The 17,566-nt window shown below is 37.8% G+C and overlaps 1 protein-coding gene across 1 annotated transcript in view; it reads right to left on the bottom strand.

The window, feature by feature from the left end:
• Positions 1 to 17,566, bottom strand: part of LOC149202734 (structural maintenance of chromosomes protein 4-like) — a 177,914-nt gene that overhangs the window by 2,961 nt on the left and 157,387 nt on the right. The window contains exons 14-19 of the mRNA XM_089403236.1: positions 7,760 to 7,893; positions 1,507 to 1,665; positions 874 to 1,182; positions 559 to 735; positions 356 to 439; positions 36 to 245 (exon numbers count right to left, since the gene is read on the bottom strand). Of these exons, the coding sequence (XP_089259362.1) occupies positions 36 to 245; positions 356 to 439; positions 559 to 735; positions 874 to 1,182; positions 1,507 to 1,665; positions 7,760 to 7,893 (1,073 nt within the window). The remainder of the gene's footprint in view (positions 1 to 35; positions 246 to 355; positions 440 to 558; positions 736 to 873; positions 1,183 to 1,506; positions 1,666 to 7,759; positions 7,894 to 17,566) is intronic.

The following is a 17,566-nucleotide window of genomic DNA, read 5'->3' on the forward strand; positions in this document are numbered from 1 at the left end:
GAATCAATGACTTTCATAAATATTAAAAACCAAACCTCTTCTGTTTTTTTATAATTTTCTTGCACCAAAACTGCTTTCTCTTCGGTCTCTTTGAAATTGGCTGCCTTCTTCTCTTTCTCATCACCAGCTTTCTCCTTTTCTTTTGTTCCCTCCTCAATTGCCTTCTGTAATTTTTGGAGTGTTTTCTTGCCCGTGTTAATCTGAACCTTACGACGATTTATTTCTGTATTTGACTTATCAATATCCTGTTCAATTATGGCATGAGAAAGGAAATTGGCTTATTATACAAGCTATTGAAAGCTAAAGACTAAAAACATTTTCTGTAAACAAATAAATAATACAGAGTAATACTTACACCCTGTAGTTTTGCTACTTTCTCTTTTTGTTTCTTTAATTTCTCTCCTCCTGCGTTCTCTATCTTATTTTGAAGGTCGCCCGCCTAACAAGAATTAATGTGTTAGCTTTTCTATAAGAGAGAAAGAGAGAAAAACTTCTATACATATATATGATGAACCAAGGAGACTTAGAATAGAATGGATCTGAAAACATAGTTTCTACCTTCTCTTTCAGCTTTTTAGAACCCTTCACAAGATGTGCAAGCTCCTTTTCTTCATTAGCAATAATCTGATCAAGTTCTTTCAATCTTTCTATCTCAATCTTTGATGGCTGCGCGGCAGACTTTAAAGAGTCAAGCTGCTTCTCAATGTCAGCATGCCTAGCACTCAATCCTTCTATCTGCAATTAGCACACCAGATAAAACAAAATAAGCATCATGGTAAACATTCTTTAGTTTCTGATTCGAGCATGTAACAAGTACACTTTCAAGCCATGCCATAATAGACATAGAAGACCATTTATATTTAGTCCCCAAACCTCCATTCGAGCCTTGGCTATTTCCAACTCCAAATGTGACAGGGCCTTTTCAGCTCCTTGATACTGCTTCACAGCACCACTTATCCTTTGCCGTATGATTTTTAGTTGTTCAACCAAGTTTTCAAGCTCCTTTTCCGCATTTGCAATAGCTTCTCCAGAAACACTAGAAGACCGAATGGATGTTCCCATCTTACCACCCTGGGGTTTCCCCCCACCACCACTCATTGTACCAGACTTCTCAAAAACTGCACCATCCAATGTGACCACACGCCTGAATTCCTTGTCTGGACCATAGGCTATTCTTGTGGCCTAACAAAGCATAATAAAATGAGAGAATTATTAGACTGTTTTCAAATTTATATCATCTCTGAAATACCCAAGATAAAGGGTTGAGAAATCAGTTACAATAAAGACAGCAAGTATTATTGTTAAATGGCCTCAAAATGCAAGACAACAATTATGATTTCCCAACTAGAATGAGTACCATTAAGCACAGTAAATCCATGCAAGCTTTTGCTTCATTTCAAAGACATTCATGATCTGAGCAAAGGCAATCATGAATAATACCTCATATTAGATAGAGGCTTTGCTGGTAGAAACATTCCAAATAAACAGAATTTGTAGGTACATTACCTGGTCGAGATCTTTTGCTACAACAGTATTTCCCAGTGCAGCAAAGAATGCTAATTTGAGACGTTCTTCCTGAACAGTAATTAAGTCAAATAACCGTGGAACTCCTTCAGGTGTTTTAACTTTCTCCTTCAATCTGGGTAGATGGTTTTCTTGCTTCTCCTGAATAATAAACACAAAACAAAATCTCAAACTTCTCATAATCCAGCCTATCAATTTTAGAATTAAACTAAAAGACTGAGTTTTAGCCAAATCTGAAACCCACATATGTCAGATCAACATTTAGCGCCCTAGGGCAATCTCCAAGACAAGTTTCACCTTAAAAACTAGGAAGAAAGACAAATTGTAAACTATTTCTGTAGAAGTGATTGACTTGCAATCTCCAAGGAATATTGTTCAATGAGAAACATATATTATAAGAATAAAGTTAGACACTACTTCTAGTTCTCTCTCCTAAAATACAGGATTATTTTCTGATTTAGAACAACAGTCAAGGAAGAGATAACATGAAAGTGACTCCATATCAACCGTATTTCAGTCGAGAGCCCTGTGCCTTCAGACCACAGCATTTTAGAGATTTTAACTCCTCATATAAAAGTAGGAATAGATATTTGCTACCTCAACAGAGCATAGCTACGAAGCATGAGACGTACAGTGCAAGCTGTAAAAAGTTAAAAACCAATTAACTAAAAACAAAAACAAAAATAAAAAACAGATAGAGAATAGAACACGAAAATTATATGAAGATATGAAAATTAGAGAATAAAATCCATAACCATTATATATTAGTATTTACATTCAGTGTCAAATTTGAATTCAAATTTCATTAAAAATTAATATAGACTACAATCACTTACTATACATTTGTATTTTAAACTTTTAAAATTCCAAATTTCAAGACAATGAATTCTGTAAACATCATATAATCAAAAGTCCTAATTTTGTCCTTCGCTTGCAACGAAGCTACATCTTTTCTATAATCTTCAGCAACAGTAGACAACAACCACCTTATAGGTCAAACATCTTAAAATATATGGCTCGCTGTGTCTAGGATCTGAATCATCTACAAACACTGAGATTGTGTGAATATAACTGATGTTGACGTATTTGTGACAATTGAACCATAACTATTTAAGTGCAGTATTTTAATTCTTCGATCAAGTTCCCAAATAACTGTTTAAAGAATGAAACTATAACAATATAAAACATGAGAACATATGTCTTTAAGCCTACCATCTAGACGAGAGGCAAGGCTAACTGAAACCAGTGAATGCACTCTAGAAATGACTTGAAACTCCAAAAATGCCTGAGATTTTTGGCTTCAAAGTAAAAAATACCTAGTGAAATGCCCCTTCAAGAACACCAATGTCAGCTTTGTGGACAATCACAACTTAAATAACAAAAGGTAAAATATGCTTTTAACCTAATGTTTTAAGACTGGCAGGGTATAATTTATTTTTTTGCATTGAGAATAAATTTCGGTATAGTATATTTAAAACATGACAATCTATGATTTCATTGATTTCAAAAACCTTGGGGATTTTGCTACATTGCAGCAGGTGCAGTTTCATGGGCACGTGAATGTTCCCGTCATTTGTTGAAACTCATGTACCTTGTGACTAGGCTGCAAGGAAGCTTTGGTAAGATTAATTGTGCAAAAGTATGTCATTTCAATATGGGGCAGTTCTCTATCTAAGATTGAATACTCATGCTATCATTACACAAACAGGAAACAGTATTCAAAAAGGTTAAAAACATAGGAGAAATTATGATCCAAAACTAACGATACTATTTGAAATTTGTATTACCAAATTCTCGATACACATTTTATAAACACAATAAGCAGAATTTCACTAAAAAGATTAACGAATCTTCTTCTGTCAAAAATTATTGAATATATCCAATATCTAAACAAGATAAATTATAATATAGACACTAGTCCCATCAATATATTTATTTATCATCCTGCTCTCGAGATATTCTTCAGTCATTTGATGCATCATTTATAAAAAGACGATAAATATTATCTTTAGGCGGACAACGCTAAGATCCCACAGTATATGTTTAAGACAAGTCAAACTGTGTGAGACAAATCTAAAAAGCAGCAATGCAAATATAGAAAAGAGCTATCAAAGGGGACTTCACTCCAGATATATTTTTCAACTGTTGGTATAAGCTCTTAGATAGGCTGCGACAACACTTGTTTCTAGGCTCAAATAGGATGTAAAATGGTGTTACATGGGGATGTAGAGCCAAGCAGTAGCAATGGAGGCAGACCATGAGTAACAAGCAGTATAGAACATGTTCTAGGCACAGTTCCAGGGCATCTCATCCAAGCTCCACCTCATGGAGGCCATTATCAGACCCACGGCCTTCTATGGTTCTGAGATTTGGAGACCCAGTTTACTACAGTCAGATTGGACCACAATGGAGAGAGTCTATGTTTCTCCAACATATCATCTGTTGCAAATGCACAGTTCCGCAGCCCATTATTCAGGCAGAGTTCGGCATACACCCATTTCACCTTGCAGTCCTTTTCCTTTTGGTCTCTTTCCTCCACAGAGTCAGGGCTTACAAAGACTCTACTACCAAGAGGGACAAATACCCCAGCCCCTATCTTGCACTTTATTATTCAGAGGCCATCGCTTCAGATACCCCCTCAAGTCGTGCTCGTGGTTGGTTCACAGAGGCATCTTGGCTGCTTCAGTCAATGACCATCTACCTAGCGCGCCTTCCTTAATTTAGTTTCTCCCTTGATGGACCAGCACATCTCTTATCAACTCGTAAGACACTTAATCAAACCATCAGAGAGGATATCTACAAATTATACATTCACGTCACTTGGACATCCTCATGGATGAACCTTGGCTCAAAGATGTCCTTCTACCTAGAGTATTTTTTGGAGCTATAAGATGGCCTCATCATCCATCCCCCTTATACTCTCAAGCATTGGATGCACTAACTCAATATCCCACCAGGCAAGTTCAATTTGGGTCCCATCGACTTCGAGTGGAGACAGATCACCATATACCACAATCTGATAAGATCTACCAGTTGTGCCATCTACAAGAGCTGGAGACCAAGATGCACCTCATTTTTCAGTGCCCCATTTCCTATGAGATCAAAGGATGATATCAGCCTATATAGAAAGTCCAGAGGATCCCTCTTTACCTTCTTCTGATATCCTGACGAGAGATACCTAACCCTCTTCATCAAGGGTTTATTTAGACATAGATCTCAAATCCTATATACCCCGCCTCACTCATGGACGTTTCAAACGATCACATCATACTTTCAAGATGATTCAGTTTATCAAAGCAACAAACAATGAGTTGACTTTCAGGGTATTTCAAATAGTAGAGCAGTGAGACCTTTGGTACCTCCTCAGCCCCCACCCCCACTTTGGGAGTGTTAGTTTTTGGTAGCATCGGAAGTGCTCTAGCCTTGAAAATTGGTGAAGAGGCTAAGGCACATGAATTCTAAAGAACACAAAAACCGTTTGGTGAAATTCTACCCGGATTGTATTTTATGAAAATAATTAATATTTTTAATAGGGTTCCTAAGTCTAAACTTAGGAAAATTAAAATATTAATGGGTATTAATCAAAATATGGGTGAGAATGATCTAGAAGGCAAATCAAGTCATGTTTTAATCTTAGCCGTTGATTAGAGACTTAATCTCGGTCTTTGAAGACTCAACGGGAAAGTATAAAATGGAGGCTTGGGGTTCATTTGAAAAAACACATAGAGAGATTGAGGAAATCGATTTTTTGAGATGAGAAGTTATAAGGAGTAAAATCGATTGGGGAGATCTTGCAGCTGAGGGGCAGAGAGAATCCGGGAGGACTTTCTGGAAAATACAGAACAGAGAGGCAGAGAGAGCTTGTAGAGAGGCAACGCAGTAGCCGGGGGAGCTGACGCAGAAAAGCTGCTTGTCACGCAGAATCCAGAACTATCAAAACAGCAAAACTGTCGGGAACTGTCGGAACTGTCGAGAACTGTCGGCACTGCCGGGAACTGCCGGGAACTGTCAGAAACTGTCGGATCTGCCAGGAGAGCTGACGCAGAGGGCAGAGAAGGTGATGCAGGGCTGAAGCAGAGCCAGCCCAGAAATAGCCAGGGTCAGCCAGTGTTGTGCCGGATCAGCCGGAATTCTGTCGAGTGAAGTGAGGTAAAACTCACTCAAATTTTCCGCCAGTATTTTCTCTGTAAAGGATTGCTAGATGAGCATCCTAGATTTGTATTCAGATATTTCTCCTGCATAATAATAAATCATCAAAACTGTTGCACCGATTTTACCGTATTGGGTTTTTTCGGGGACTATCGTGTCCAAAAATAAGTGTGTCCTATGTATCTTGTTCTTTGCTCAGTTTTCTGTTTCATGAGATCAAATATTTAATTAGTGTAGGCTGCAAAAGTAATTTGCTTCAGTATTCAAAAGAATAACTTGATGAATATAATTTAAAATCAAGTAGGTGAAGTAGATTCAGATTTGTTGTAGTGGGGTTCCTTTAGAGTGTAGGAATTTTCACAGGGAGGCCAACCAATACCCTCGAAGGTGACGCAGGGCTGAAGCAGAGCCAGCCTAGAAATAGCCAGGGTTAGCCAGTCTTGTGCCGTATCAGCCGGAATTTTGTCGGGTGAAGTGAGGTAAAACTCACTCGGATTTTCTGCCAGTATTTTCTCTGTAAAGGATTGCTAGATGAGCATCCTAGATTTGCATTCAGATATTTCTCCTGCATAATAATAAACCATCAGAACTGTTGCACCGATTTTCCCGCATTGGGTTTTTCCGGGGACTATCATGTCCAAAAATAAGCGTGTCCTATGTATCTTGTTCTTTGCTTAGTTTTCTTTTTCATGAGATCAAATATTTAATTAGTGTAGGCTGCAAAAGTAATTTGCTTTAGTATTCAGAAGAATAACTTGATGAATGTAATTTAAAAGTCAAGTAGGTGAAGTAGATTCAAATTTGTTGTAGTGGGGTTCCTTCAGAGTGTAGAAATTTTCACAGGGAGGCCAACCGATACCCTCGAGACCATTATGAACGTGTCAACAGCACATCATTTCAGTCATGCCCAGAGCATTGAAGGGTTTACTGCCAGACAGTTCCCTAACGAGTTCCTCCCCAGTGTTAGCAAAGCAACTAGAGACTTATCCACAACTTTTTTCCTTTGGCCTCAAATGTTAGGATTATCCCATTCATACATCCCCCAAGGATCATGCAGCTAGACTCCTTGTTGGATCCAGAGGACTCTGATAGCAAAGCAAACACCATTGTCGCACCCTAGCCATAAACTATCAGACTCAAGTATTCTTGACATCATCAACTTCCAGCCTTAGACTTATTCACTTAGCCTTCTACATGATCCAGTTATATACATATTTATGAGGTTGTCCTATTATTGTATCCTTCTTTACTTCATTATATCCTAGATTTAGCTTTGGCATTTTCTAGGAGTTGTGCTTGCACTCCCACATTGTATTCGTACTTGTATCCTTCACTCCCATTAACCTATTTATGGTCATTGGTTGGACATTAATAAAATTATCTTATCTTATCTTATAGCTAAATATCAATGGTGGGTGATGAGAGTTAGAAGATATGATCCTACCCCTTAATCTTCGTAATTTATGCAGTGGTATTTCACCAGCCCCTTTAAAACCAAGTCAAAAAGCATAGCCAAGCCAATCTTTAGGAAGAACCACAGACCATAGAGATTGGAACCAGAAATTTCAATTGATGCTGCAATTTTGTTTGCATTGTGCATGCTATAACTAGGAGAACAATTATAAAGAAAAGATATGATAATCCTTAGAACCTTTAGGCTCAAGAAAAATTATAATATATAAAACAAAACATCCTCTTAATGTCAATGAGATAAAATGATTCAAGACAAGTTAGGCATTATTGATCCAAAGCAATTTTAATTTTTCAAACTGTATTGTGTCAAGGAAATTTCAATGGGTTTTAAAAGCATATTCTGTATGGCTGAAAAAATGAACAATGTTTCCGTAGATCCAGAAAACAGAAAAATTGTGTTTAATCCTTTTAATTTTGCATTAACAGAATGCCAGAGTGCACACTATCGACTATAGAGTACTTGAACTTTATTGCAAGCATAACCTCAATAACGCAGAGATGATTCATTGTACATTATTCTCCTTTGTACAGGTTGTCTTCTTGTAATATACAAAGTAGTTCCTCAAAAAAAGGGCGTAAATTTTTTATGTCTGGTTTACAGACAACAACTTACGAGTATCATAAATGTTGCGATACCAAGGTTCTTGCTGCGCAATAGTTCAACACACGACTGGGCAGCAGATGTAGTTTCGACCACAATAAAATCAAGCCCTCCACAAGCAGTCGATATAGCAATGTCATATTTTGCTGCAGGCAGGCATATATATTCATTAAGTCAGAAATTCCTTGAATACCAGAAAAAAAGGAAAAATAGTTTCACGAAGCAACTTCAATTTATATCTCAAAAAAAAAAAAAGAATCTTTTGAAGAATGGATCCGATGACAACGAACAAATTACAATTTAAAATCAAAACATTGATTTGATGAGATTGATCTCTTACATAAAACGATGCAGAAGCAAGGTCCTCCATCGTGTTTTGTATTTTTTTACTTTTATTTGAAAATGCATCTTATTTTACACTCGTAAATAGAATTTTACATCATGAGGTACACCAATGGGCTATGATACCATGTCACCACTTCACTCCACTGCATTTATTAATGATTACACATTTTTTTACTATCCATATGTGCTGTTGAATACAAAAGGGTGTACTACCTACTTATATTTGCTCATTCCATCCCAGCTATGACTAGGAGCTGGAGTTAGACTCGCTAACCATGTCACAGCTAGTAAAACAAACCAGTCCAATGCAACTTTTAATACTTGATCATAGAACGTAGAATTAACCAGTGGGAGAAAATTAACCAATGGCAGAAATGAAAGTAGAAATAACCTTGAAACTGCACATAATTGTCACCAATTCTGGACAGCATCTTATTCAGAGCCGATTGCCTAGGCTTCTGATGAATCTATTTATCTCTTCAGATGTTTTGGATGCATGGATGAGTCCATGCACATACTGCTTTTAGTTATCATGAATATGGAGTTTAATGGTTAAACTTAATATTATTTGAAGGCTTCAAATTTACTAAGTATTACAACCTTCCCTAGACTAACACTTTGCAGATATATGAATCAAGTCGAAATATATGGCAAATGCTCAAAAGTATGGTACCACACCAGAAAATATTTCAGTAATTTGACTCGGGTGCCAGTGAATCTTGAGCCTCCCAGTGGACAGTTGGACGGCAAGAATAATGAAACAGAAACGATTCATCAGAAACTCTAAATATGCTTTTTGGTGCATACCAATGCCTAAAGTCAGGAAGGCAAACATGTATCATTAAAAGAGCAGCATATGGAATAGCAGACTGTAACCAGATTATCCCATAAAGTTCCTGCCTATTGTAGTAGAGTTACTGTAATACTAAAGCATTATTTTGAGAATTTTAAAAACTGCATCTTAAAATATGATATCTGATATATCAACAAGTGCTTTTGTGTTATTGGTCTAAGGATACTTGGGGGGATGGTAAAAGGTTGATTTTCTAGTTGCAAACAAGAATAGGGCAATTTTCAAATTGATAACTACTTCCAATGATACAATTTAAATATTTCAATCATTAAGCAGATATACACGAAAATTTCAACCATTAAATTCAATAGAGCAATAAAGATCAAAGAGAACAATAAAACAAGAGACACCAAAAGTTTTGTTAATTTGGCAGCTCAGGGACAAATTCCCTCCTTCAGACAGCCTTCCTCATCCAGAGAAGACACTCTTTGCCCTTGGAAGAATTTAATTTGGTCAAGGAAATTTTATTTTTTTATGGAAAACCCACAATGCTGCAAAAGTACAAGGCCTGGACAAGGAAAAGCCACCTCCAAAATCACATATAAATACAAGTCAAGGCAACCTCATTTGGACATCATCATCACACATCTTCTTCTCTTTGGAGCTTCGACTACTTCTGAAATATTGCAGGTCTCCTTCACACATACGAGTAGGAGAGAGGAGAATTCTGATTGGGCCGAAATCTGTCTTTGACCAGTGTTGACTTTTTGGTTTTTGGGAGTATTTTAAATTGGTTTGGCTTTAGATTTTGGATTTGTTTTGGAGGCCAAATTCTTTGGCAAGGAGGACAAACTTTTCTGGGCACTTTGACCTTGGTTGACTGCAGTTCTGCAACTAAGGTTTCAGCAGAATTTGATTGTCTTTGACCGATTTTAGAGGACCGTTTTGACTGCATTTTGACCAGCATTCAAGGCCATATTTTTGGACAGTTGACTGAGCTCCTTTGGAGGCAAGTTGACCATTGACTATTGACCATTTGGGACTGCTGCTGCTGCCATTGACTTTGACCAGAATTGCAGATTTGATTTCTTGACCAAATTTGACTATTGGGCTCATCAGTTGGATATTGATTAGTTGGTTTTGTCGGAAAGCCAAAAGTTTGACTTTGAATTTTGATTGATGAATTGGAACATTGTAATCTCTCTGCTGAACATTTGATGACAATCTAATAGAAGAAAATTTTGAAAGGGTTTCCCCCCTTGTGGGGTTTTTCTGTAAGGCTCTAAATAATTTTACTCAGATATTTACCTTAAACAGAATATGAAACATGTTTTAAGAATTTAACCAGAATTCATAATATCGGAATTTATCAATTTGATGTTGTGTAACTACTTGGGTTTCTATGGTTGAAGATTCTTCTGATTTGCTCCTACTCCCGTTACCAAAAGGCCAAAACCTCCCTACCAAATTGGGCACAACCTCGGTACCTAGCTCCAGAAATACTTCAGAATTTCAGTACCCTGGCCCTTGTGCCCAAAAGAATCAAGAACAATCAAGGCTCAGTAATCTTTGCTCAGTTTATGACTCTCTGTTGTAAATTCCTTCTCTGTTTTCTCCATTCTCCAAAAGAAAATCCTTCCTCAAAACTCCCTTTCGACTCCCTTATAAACTCTTTCTCCCACCGTCTCCACTTCTCCACTGCCCTACCTGTCATCTCCTCGACTCTTCTTCATTACATGCCACCTGCAATGTCTCTCTGTCTCCCTTATGTTAAATGAGTGTATATTTATTACGTGACTCATTGAGGTTGCCGACTTTGTTTCTTTTGATTGAATTGATTTTATTATGGTTTTCTTTTATTTAGTTTAATATAATGTTTTATGGAATATATTACTTATTTTATTTATAATTTTTAATAATTCACTTTATTCTTAACATATAATTAAATTAAATTATACATCAATTAAATTTAATTCATAATTTATTATTTTTGTTGTCTATCTATATATCTTTGATTAAGGACTTAATCATATATATATATATATATATATATATATATATATATATATATATATATATATATATATCAAAGGCCCCATTCGCTATATATATATATATATATATATATATATATATATCAAAGGCCCCATTCGCTATATATATATATGAGGGTGAGTTAGAAATTTACTTCAATAATCGATTTATTAACTTAAGCATAGATGGAGTCCAACATTAGCTGGTATGTATACTATTGCACTACATGTGGGTCATGCATATGTAGCTATCATATGGATGGCCCATATGTGTGCTAATATTCACATTTTATTTGTAATTGTCGGTGGGTCATTACATTTTCACTAGTCTTTGACCAAATCTTATGTCTCTTGCTATTGCTCTTGATTGTCTTCTATTGTACATTGCATTTATTGTTCTATCTACAATTTCTATTTATCATTGGAAAATTGAATTTTGATTGCTAATTGAAGAAAAGATCGATCTAAGTGATTGTAATAGCATAGAACAGTGGAAAACTAACATGGTATCAGAGCTAAGGTTAAGACAAGACCAAGGGGACAAGACACTAAAGCAATCATCTTTGGAAGAAGATGAAGGAGCTTATTTAACTTCATCAAGATGTCCAACTTTTACTTCAAGGATTCTGAGAAATTGGGTGACTCGTCAACTTTTGTTGCTTGGAAAATCAGGTTGGAAGTGATATTGGATGAAAATGATGTCTTGGAATATGTGGAAAGAAAAGTTCCTGAGCCCCCAAGACATGCTCCTGCTTCTACCAAGTCCAAGTATAAGAAAAGTGAGATTAAATCCAAGAAAATTCTTACTGATTCCTTGAAAGATCATTTCCTTACTTATGTTGGAAAATTGAAGGATTCTAAGGACCTCTATGATAAGTTGGTTGGGATGTATGACATCAACAATTTGAATCATATCCTCTCCTTCAAGAATCAACTCAAGGACATGAAGATGAACAAGGGGGAATCTGTGTAGCCCCATGTCATGAGGGTATCCCAACTAACGCATCAATTGCAGACTGATGGAGAGCCTATATCTGACAGAGAGTTGGTGCTTGTTACTCTTTACGATCTTCCTCCTATTCAAGAAACCTTCATTACTACTATAAGCAACAATGACAAGTTCTCCTCATTTGATGAGTTTGTTGGCAAGTGCAATCAAGAAGAAACCATGATGATTTCTAGAGGGAGGATTCAAAAGCATGAAGAAAGAGAGCCCTATGCATTTGCTACCCAAGAAAAGAAGAGCAACGAAAGAGTAAGACCATTTAACTCTAGCAAGCCAGCTCCAAATTCCATGGATTCCAATACAAGGTTCAAAAGGAAATTATCAAAAGTTGAATGCTACAATTGCCACAATCATGGTCACTATGCCTGAGAATGTTACAAATGGCAACTAGGGCCAAACTCCATGTGGGTCATCTTATTTATGGAAACTGATATTTTTCTTGGATCCCTCTCATCGAGAAGTGTAGGATTGATCTAAAGATCATCCAATTCTGATAAGTATTCACGGAGATATGAATTTATTAGTCTTATGGGACAATTCGTCAAGGTTGGCCAGCAACCAAATAAACCCCACTTGTGCTCAACGTTTTAGTATAAATAAAGGAGGACTTCAAGTCATTTAACACTCAACTCTTCTTATCTCTCTCCACTTGTTTTGGGTTTTTAGTGGAAGAGGAGGTCTAGAGGAGATGCCTTCTACGCAGCCCAAAGAAGGGTCATCTAGGAAAGCCCTAGTCGCAGACTCGTAGGAGATCTGGCCGCAGATCTAAGAGGCCCTAATCCACAACTAGAAGAGCACTAATACGCAGCTAAAGGGAGCCCTAATCCGCAACAAAGGGAAGGCCCTAATCCGCAGCTATAGGAAGCCCTACGCTGCCCTACCTAAGGGTGGTATTAAGATGCCCTAGCCGTAGCAAGAGAGTATCAAGAAGAGGACAGTTTGTTGGGTTGATTTGCAGACTGTCCTAGGACTGTTTGAGGGCTATCAAGACAAGTCCGAGTTGTTGTTCAAAGGTCGAGTTGCTGGGTAGTCAAGGCCGAAGAGCTAGAGGGACAAAACCCTGAAGAAGAAGGTGTGTTTGGGCAAGAGTAGGGACTGTCTCATGACAGTGCTAGGCCACAAGCCTTAGCACATAGAAAGAGTTGCGTAGAGGGCTGTTAAGGTGGACTAGCCCCTCAGAAGGCAGCGTGGACAAAGGGGAGGCTTCACTAAGAATGTTGCAAACCTTTAAGGGTTGGTTTGTGGACTATCATAAGGGTTTAGGGCTGCAGCACGTGCCCTAACCAGGGCTATCACAAACGCAGAAGAAAACATCAGTTCAACAATGTTTTGCAAGGGTGTTGGATCCTAGTTTAGGATCAATACTATAGTTGGTTGTTGTCCTGAAAGGTCACCTAGTTGTTGTTGTTGTAGGTGACAACAGGGCCATGTTTGGGTATGATATGCTGGAAATATTATGGGACAGAAGCAGTATGTATAGCAGCATGTACAGGTACAACTGTTGCAGTGGAAGCAGTATGTACAACAGCATGTACAAGTACAACTATTGTAGTGGAAGCAGTATGTACAGCAACATGTATAGGTACCACTGTTGCAGTCGAAGCGGTATGTACAGCAACATGTATAGGAACAATTGTAATGATTGCAGCATAGTGGAGCCAGTATATACAGCAAAATGTATGGGTACAACTGTGAGTGGTGCAGCATAGTGCACCGTGATGGGTACAATCATGATTGGTTGCATTGTCGTGACAAGAGCAGCTCAGTGAATTGGTGCAGCATGATGACGAGATGTACCACGATGGATAATCAATTGAAGCAGCTTGTCTTAAACTGATTTCATGTATCATCTTCTTAGAGATGATCTATGCTCTTATCTAGATAAGTCAAAGTGTTGACTTCAGTTGTAAATGTACTATCTCTCTCTCTCTCTCTATTGAACTATTGAAGAACATATAAGAAGAATTGATCAAGGGTTTCCCCACATTGGGGTTTGTCCCTGGCTAGTGCCACATCTTGTGTCCTCTTGTCTTGGCTTGTCTTCTGCGATTTATGTTTATGTTCTATCTGCAGTTTACTTTAATGTTGATGTGATTGCTAATCTGGAAAAGATATTGAGCTAACTATGAAAATTGAAATAAATTGCTCTAAGCATAGAACATACCTAAACTTAACAGAGAATGAATGCCCAGAAAAGAGAGATGCTTCAAGTTCCAATTGTGGCTTCAACAACAACAAGTTTAATGATAAAAGAAGAGGTGATGACAATAGAAAGGGTGATGATAGAAGAAGAAGAGATGCTCGTGATGATTGTGAAGAAGGCTATCGTCCGCAAAAGAGATCAAGGAACTCAAGGTATGAAAATAACATTGTTGCCACTCAATCTGAATATATACTTATTTCTGCTCTTTCTAATTCCTCTCCTCTAGATTCATGTGATAGTTAGTTGGTAGATAGTGGGGCTTCTAAACATTTCTCTAGGTACAAGGAAGTCCTCTCAAAACTAGTTGAGAGTGAGACCAATCTAAATATCATCCTTAGGGACAACTCTACTCATCCTGTAAGGGGTTTTGGTTCTGTCAAATTTCATTTGGACTTTGGGGAATCTGTTCTTCTTCATGATGTTATGTATGTTCCGAGACAAAAGAAGAACCTAGTATCTATATCTGCCTTGGAAGATAAAGGGATGAGAGTAGACTTCATAAGAGGAAAGGTCCTCACCTGGCTTATGGAGTCTCGCATCAGGGATGCTTTCACCCTGGGATGTAGCATTGAAGGACTCTATAGAGTCAATGAAAGACCATTATGAGCTATGGTCCATCATATCAATCATCAAAGTGAGCTATGGCACAAAAGGTTAGCACATCTATGTTATGAAGCCCTGCGTAAAGTAAGAAAGTTGGTTTCTAGGATACCTGATGTTCAATCTAGTCATGATGGTGTATGTTTGGTGTGTGCCAGTGGAAAGAAGACAAGGGGACCATTCCCCTCCAACAAAAACAGGACTAATGATATTCTACAACTCATCCACTCTAACCTATGTGGACCCATGCTTGTGCACTCCCTTGGTGGCTACCTCTATTATATAATCTTTATTGATGACTTCTCCAAGAAAACATGGATATTCTATTTGAAGCATAAGGACGAAGCATTTGACATGTTTAAAGACTTCAAGGCATTGATAGAGAATCAAACAGGGAAGAGAATCAAAGTTTTCAAGTCTGACAATGGTGGAGAATATACCTCAAATGAGTTCGTTGACTTTTGCAAGGAGGCTAGAATCAAGAAAGAGACTATTGTACCATATAATCCCGAGCAAAATGGTGTGGCTAAAAGAAAGAACAGGTCTATCATGGAAGCTTCTTGAGCCATGTTGCATGATCAAAAGTTGTCAAAGTTCCTTGAGGGAGAAGCCACAAATACAGCGGTATATATTCAAAACAGGGTTCCTCACCAAGCCCTGGGTGACAAAACTCCCAAAGAAGTGTTTACAAGTGGGAAACCCGATGTTGGTCATTTAAGGATATTTGGCTACCCTGTGTACTTTCATGTGTCGAAGGATAAGAGGAACAAGTTGGAAGCCACTGGAAAGAAAGGTACGTTTGTTGGATATTGTGAAAATTCTAAAGCCTTTAGAATATATTTGTTTGGTCAAAGGAAAATCGATTTTAGCACGGATGTAACTTTCGATGAAGATGTTGCCCTTGGAAAAGCAACAGACCTTCCTCCACCTCCTCTTGTCGAGAAGAAGGATGATGACATAGAGCTACTAGAAGGTCCTTCTCTACCAAAATCTGAGAAGGATATTGTTGATGATCCCATGGAGCCTATAGATCCCTTAGATTCTCCTCCAAGTGATCCCCCTGCTAGGAAGAGAACCCTTTGGCATTGTGAAACAATACAAGATGCTGAGAGACATGTTGCCAAACGTACCTTTAGAAAAAGCAAGAAGCCATGCCGATACCAAGGGTACATTGTAGTTATGAGCTCCATCATAAAGGTTGAACCTCCCACTTTTGAAGAAGCAATGAAAGAGCAAGTTTGCAAGGAATGATGTATGAGATGTTGTTTCGAGACCTAAAGGAAAGATTGTTGTGATTTCGGAGTGGCTATACAAGATCAAGCATAGAGTTAATGGGAGTATTGAGAAATATAAGGCAAGGCTCGTGGCTAAAGGTTTCTCCCATAAAGACGGAGAAGATTATGAAGACATCTTTGCCCCAGTTGCCTGATACATTAATATCTGTTCTATTGTTGCCCTTGTTGCAATTCAAGGATGGACCCTTCACCAGATGGATGTAAAGATTGTGTTTCTTCATCGCATTCTCCACGAAGAAGTATATGTTGAGCATTTGTATGATTTTGCACAAAGTTATGGATATGTCGTGCATCCTCAATAATGTTACCAATCCAAAGCACATCAGAAGCAATGGATTTCAGTGCTAAGTTCAATGAATGGACAATGCAAGCTGTCCAAAACACTTGTGGATATTTGGCTTCCACAATCATGCCAGCAACCTTGCAAACAGGTGCATTATCTGTAACGATTTGCACACAAGAATCAACACCTACATATTCAATAACTTTAATAAACAACTCACCCATACATTGTGCATCCTTGTATTCTCCAAGTGTATCCACTGCTTTCAAGAAAACTGGACCATTCAAGGAAGACACCATGAATTTGATGAGTGGGTGTCATGCTGGATCTGTCCATCCATCAGAAACAATGCTAACCCCAGATGTTGGCCATGATGCTTTAATAGGCTCAAGCATATCTTGCACCTCATTTTTTGCCTTCGTCAACAATGTGGTTCTAAGCTTCTCTGAACCATGAGGCACATACCATGATGGAGACCCATGAGTTAGAGCTCGGCACATCTCAATAAATAGAGGTGAGCGTGCAACATTAAAGATATGAATTTTTGATAGAAAAAGAAGGCAATGGTGAGATCGACGCTTCATTACACTATGTTGCACTCATCATACTGCATACAATCATCATTGTATTGCACCACTGTCATGTTGCACTATTCATCACTATGTTGCACCACTATCATGTTGCACTATGTTGCACCATTCATCATCATCACTATGTTGCACCAAGCTGCACTTTGTTGCATCATTCATGTTGCACTTTCATGCTACACTTCATCATCACTATGCTGCACCATTCAAGCCATTACTACAGTATCATTGAGATTTTCATTGTTGCTTCTTTACCATGTCAACGTGATCCATTGAGATGTTCATTTTGATCTCTATTTTTTCATAGATGCAACGAGATCTCTATTATGATAGTTATTTCATTATGTTAACAAAGCCTTCATTGAAGTCTTCATCATGACGATTGTATCTTATATCCTTTATCATCACTGAGACAGTGATTACTGCTTCTCATTAAATAGACCTAGTTACATTCCTTTATTATCAGATTGTTGGAGCTTTGGTACTGCTTTTTCCTTATAGACAAAGATGTGATCTATAGAACAAATCCATGACGGCTCATCCTCGTACCTAGTACTCTACAGGAATACCATGACTACATACTTGTCATACCTTATCCAAGTAATGTGAAGACTGTCACACTAAGGGTTAGGTCTCCATGAAGTTTAGACCTTACAGCAGTAACCCCATCTGAA

Source organism: Pinus tabuliformis, chromosome 2_1 (genome assembly GCF_031772625.1).
Source record: "Pinus tabuliformis cultivar Carrire ecotype Pingquan chromosome 2_1, CPIR1, whole genome shotgun sequence".
In the NCBI taxonomy this organism is placed as follows: Eukaryota; Viridiplantae; Streptophyta; class Pinopsida; order Pinales; family Pinaceae; genus Pinus; species Pinus tabuliformis.